This window comes from Centruroides vittatus, unplaced genomic scaffold (assembly GCF_030686945.1).
Source record: "Centruroides vittatus isolate TY-2023 unplaced genomic scaffold, ASM3068694v2 contig_2032, whole genome shotgun sequence".
Taxonomy (NCBI): domain Eukaryota; kingdom Metazoa; phylum Arthropoda; class Arachnida; order Scorpiones; family Buthidae; genus Centruroides; species Centruroides vittatus.
Genome location: NW_027121259.1, coordinates 5149 through 10071, shown reverse-complemented (window position 1 = coordinate 10071; position 4923 = coordinate 5149). Strand labels below are relative to the sequence as shown.

Below are 4923 nucleotides of genomic sequence, written 5' to 3'. Positions count from 1 at the left end.
AATCATTTCGTATGAAAAACCACACTGATCCGTATTGAATATGAAGTTACGCGAATAAGATGGCAATAAATTTTTTACTGTTGTTTGAAATTGCGCAGCTTTTACTAAAATATCCTTTTCGTTCACTATTTCTGTTTTATTTACAAGTTTTGTAATCTTTTGAGATACTAATCTATATTCTTTTTTAAATTTTGCAACCCAAGAATCACTAACTGCAAATTTAATTGAACTATTCAGTTGAAGAAATTTTTGTAATGCCGATATTTTTAATTGATTTCCTTTAACAATTTTATAGCTGCCTCGAGCTTCGTCAAACATTTGTTTAGTATGTTCTTTAATGATTTTTAACGTTTCAATTCTATGCTTTCCAGATTTAAATTGTTTTTCCCATTTATATAAATCACTAAAACGTTTTAATTCTTTAGCTCCTTTCCGCTGTAATGTGTGTAATTTCCATTTTGGGTGTTTCTTATGCAAGTTAAGAATTTCTTCTTTTCGTTTTGTTGAGATAATATTCTTATCGAATTTTTCATCATCTGAATATCCTGATTCACAGTCAGTGTCTGCGTTATCAATTTCTTTCTCTAGAAGCAGACGTGTTATTTTATTATCTGAAATAGGCCTATCTATAATCAAATTATTATTTTCCATCTGACAAAACTCTTCGTCATCTCTACTTACATAACTACTTAAAATATCGCTAAATGCATTAAAAAGCAGTTTGGCTACCTGTTTATCAACGTCTGAAATATTAGGCCTACAAATATTTCTGTAGGCCAAACATTATTACATAAACGTTTAAATTCTGCTATAATGTTTTGAATATTTACATTTAATTCTCCCATTTTCGAAAACTACAATTCATTCATAAATGTAATAGCACCGTCTTTCTCCGCGACCGTTTCACTACTAAAAATTTGCATATTTGTGTTAACACTTATAGTAAACATTACAAATTTGATATAAAGTTTGTATACTTTTTACGTAATTAAACTAAATTTTATTAATTCTTCTCCCATTTTCGAAAATTTTAGAATTTATTCTAAATGTAATATCGCCGTCTTCCTCCGCGACCCTTTCACTTCTAAAAATTTGCATATTTGTGTTAAACCACTATAAAATAGTACGACATTTGATTGCTAATAACTCTGATTAACACTTTTAGTGAATTCTAGAAATTTGTCATAGAGTTTGTATAGTTTTAACGTAATTATTAACTAAATTTTATTAAAATCTATTAGATGACACTCCGACAGTTCCCTCGTTAGTTAAATAAATTATTGTTTTTTTACATATTACACCTTCCATAGATCTTGTAACAACTTGCCCCACCCTGTTAACAACTAGCCCCGAACCGGGGTAAGTTGTTACTTTCCGACTTTAGGTATTGTATTATTAATTATAAAAAAAACTTACAAAAAATCAACCCCAAAAACTGTATTTATAGCAAAGTTAGATATATTACTAAATTTTAATCTCTTAATACTTATGCTAGAATTATGTTTCCTTAACAAAATATAAGGTTGATTAAAAAACGGAACTTGTAGCCCCGCTCTCCCCTACTTCCAAAAATTTGGTATCTGCATCTAAAGCGAACAAATAAGCAAACCGCACCTGGCATTTCTATCAAAAGGAAAAAGTTTGTCATCGTTCCTCAATTCATTATGTATCTTAAGAAATATACTTAATTATTATATATTAATATATTAATTTTAAATTCTTTAAAGTATCGCAACGTAATTTTTGTAGAAAAAGTTCATAAGCTGAGATGTTATAAGCCTAATGGTTACATCGAATTTGCAAAATAACCTGAATTAAATTATAACGTTTCTCCCGGAATTAATGGAAGTCAAAGGCGCGAAATATTGCAAAATCTTTGTATAGCACGAATTCAGTTTATAATTATTTTTTATTTGCCTTATTTCTAAATTCGAAATTGTCATTGTCGGCCGTTGTAAGAAGAATTTCTGAATTATTGACATTGAAAAAATGCTAACTTTCCTTGAAACCTAAGTTTTAAGTCGAGAAAGTCAAAAGTTAAATTATCAACAGAGGATAGCTCCAACCTAATTTCTAATTTTCTCTGAATTAAAAAAAAATCTTGCTTGAAGAATCAATTTATTTCTGAAATCTTTGCGGAATCAAGGTAAAGTATTTTAAACTAAGAGTAACGAATAGAGAAAATCTTTCAAATTTATGAAATCCTCCCTTTCATTTCAACAAGTACCCAAACAATAGTCCTATATGCAACAAAAGTTTGAAGAATTTACATCAATTTTAATATAGTTTAATCTTTTCAACGGACTAACGTCGGTTTTACAAACAAGTTGTTTCTTATCCATACAAAATAGGATTCTTTATTCTTACTTAAATGTGAACAATTTACAAATTAACTTTATTTACCTGCCAATGAAACAATATTTTTCTCTTCGCAGAAACCCGCTCCCTGCACAACACAATTCATTCAAATTTAAATTGCTTTAAGTCATTTACACCATTCCCTCACGTTTCAAGTGAAAGTTTAATATAAAAAGTAAACCGAAAGTGCAAAAATGCGAGTTTTATTTAACACTCTTCTCGATTCCAAAGCTTGATTTGTGTCAAGCAACTTTCCATTTAATCATCAATTTAGTAGAAACGTCTTACATAAATACTTTTTTCTTGACCTTCACCAATTTCCGATATGTAAAAAACTATTTTAGCACCATTCTTTTTATATTCATTTCCAAAGATTCTAAAAACATTTTCAATTTCTCTAGACAAAGAAGAATATATCTTTATTATCTAATTCAGGAAAATCCCAAATAATTAAATTGTTACATTACATAAAACATTCAAATCTTTTTTCATTTGAATTGAGTTCTGTAATACGATGTTTAATATTCTGACAGAGAAACACTGAAATTAAACCTTCTCTAAAACGTTTCAGCGTAGCTTGTAAGTCAATAATAGCTCAGTCTAAATTCCGTACTCAAGAGAGAAATTCGTCTACTTACCTTATCAATAAAGTTGGTATTTTTCTAGACTCGAATGAAACAATAACGAGACGCGCACTAATGTTTATCACCCAAAACTCCTCCCTTACGCATCGCCTTCATTTATTTAATGTTGATAAATTCGATTTGTTTTATATTTTTTATTGTTTTCTTGGTATCGAAGATGTTAAAATCGATTTTTTAATATAATATTGATGTATAAAGCAAATGTATTATTTAATTTTTATAAACGTTAAAAAAATTTTAAATTGGTGTGATAGTTAACACTTAACAGATGTTATAGTAACGAAAAAGTAATTACAGTAATTATTTGATATATAGTGAAATTATTATTTTTTCCAGATAAATATCACAGATAATTATATTCAAAATTTCTTAGTTGTGAATAAGCAAACGATTTTCAATGAGATGTTTAATCCAAGAATTCATTTTTATCTTCGGGAAGAGTAAGCAAATTTTACTTAATATAATATTATTTTTATATATATATATAAACTGATTGGTTATTTTCCTAAATAGAATAATATTCCATCCAATGGAGGTTGGTGCAAGTTTGAAATATCTTGAAACGGGAATGATAATAGGCATGAATTTTTTTCATACATTTATGAGTTAAAAAACATGATAACTGAATTTTACTAAGTAGTAGATTTAATTATTTATCTAATTAAGTTTAAATTATATTTTAACTAATTAATTTATAACATATTCTGAAACAACATAAATTTATATTAATTTTGTGTAAATATTATTAAATTTCTGTATATTGTAGAAATACCATTAGCAGTGTTGCATCCTCCCTTTTATGCTTATGGATTACCTCAGTAAGTATCAAAACTCTCTAAGTAAATAAGTCTAAATTCTAAACTAACTAACAATTTTTATCGTATTTATTATAATAGTTATCTTAATTTTGGTGGGATCGCCTTTATAATTGGTCACGAATATTCACACGCATTCGATCATTTGGATTTCAAAAAGGGTAAGATCTAGGATTTGAATTTTATAATAAAAATAATTATAATTGATTAAATTTGTGAAAAAATGCGAAATGTATTAAACACATTCACAACAAATTATAAATTTCCTAATTAAAACTGAATAAATACTAATAGAAATTTATTTAATTTTTTGAAGATAAAGCAACACTAGAAATAAAGTAGATTAAAATACTATGATGTGTAAGCAGAGTTTAAAATCTAGTACTCATTAACACCTGTCCCCATTAATTCCACATCTGCAATCGTCAAGAATTCGGAGAACTGAGGGGACACGAAAGAGAAGGAATAGCTTGGTCGGGGATAGAGGAAAGAAAGGTTCCCATCTTTCAGACTGGACATATGTGGAATGAATGTAAAATTCATCTGTGCTTGTGATCACCTCTCTTTTTAGTTCAATTCAATTTATTCTTAACGTTTGTGATGCAAATCTCTTAATCAGAAATGGATTATGAATAATTTTCTGATTACAAAAAGTTAATAATAAATTCTTTAAAATAACTGTTGTTAAAATAAAGCAATAAAAACACAATTTAAATGAGTGTGTGTTAATTTCAGAAAAATTGATTTCTATGATATAAAATATTTTATGATAACTTTATGATTTTTCATTCGATATGTTATTACTATTTGATATCATATACGGCATAAGGTTTATTTTTAATCCAATGAATCAGGTTTTTTAAAGTCCTTATTATTTTTTATCTTAGTGTTTGCTGGGTGATGAAAGTTTAAAGACAACTTATGTTTATTATTACAGATTGGATTGAGTAATAAATAAAGTAGTCAGTCAAAACATCATAAAATAATGCATATACAGTATATGTACAATTATACCTCCCATTTGTGACCTCTTTTGGACAACTTCAAAAATGATGGGAGGCAGGCATGACACAAAAATCTCATTTATAACCTTTAGTTCAACGTTA

General features: G+C 27.5%; 1 protein-coding gene across 1 annotated transcript; it reads left to right on the top strand.

Moving 5' to 3' along the window:
* The first annotated feature begins 3344 nt into the window (after positions 1-3344).
* On the top strand, positions 3345-4532 carry LOC136970576 (endothelin-converting enzyme 2-like). Its single transcript, XM_067265024.1, has 5 exons — positions 3345-3442; positions 3516-3580; positions 3769-3820; positions 3899-3978; positions 4134-4532. The coding sequence occupies exons 1-5, from the start codon at positions 3405-3407 to the stop codon at positions 4157-4159; spliced, it is 261 nt and encodes an 86-aa protein (XP_067121125.1). The 5' UTR covers positions 3345-3404; the 3' UTR covers positions 4160-4532.
* The last annotated feature ends 391 nt before the right edge of the window (positions 4533-4923 follow it).

Excerpts from the sequence above, each read along its gene's own strand:
- LOC136970576 (XM_067265024.1), top strand. The coding sequence starts at position 3,405 with ATGTTTAATCCAAGAATTCATTTTTATCTTCGGGAAGA. Across the intron at positions 3,581-3,768 it reads TGAAACGGGAATGATAATAG|AAATACCATTAGCAGTGTTG; the intron begins GCATGAATTTTT and ends TGTATATTGTAG. Across the intron at positions 3,979-4,133 it reads TCATTTGGATTTCAAAAAGG|ATAAAGCAACACTAGAAATA; the intron begins GTAAGATCTAGG and ends AATTTTTTGAAG.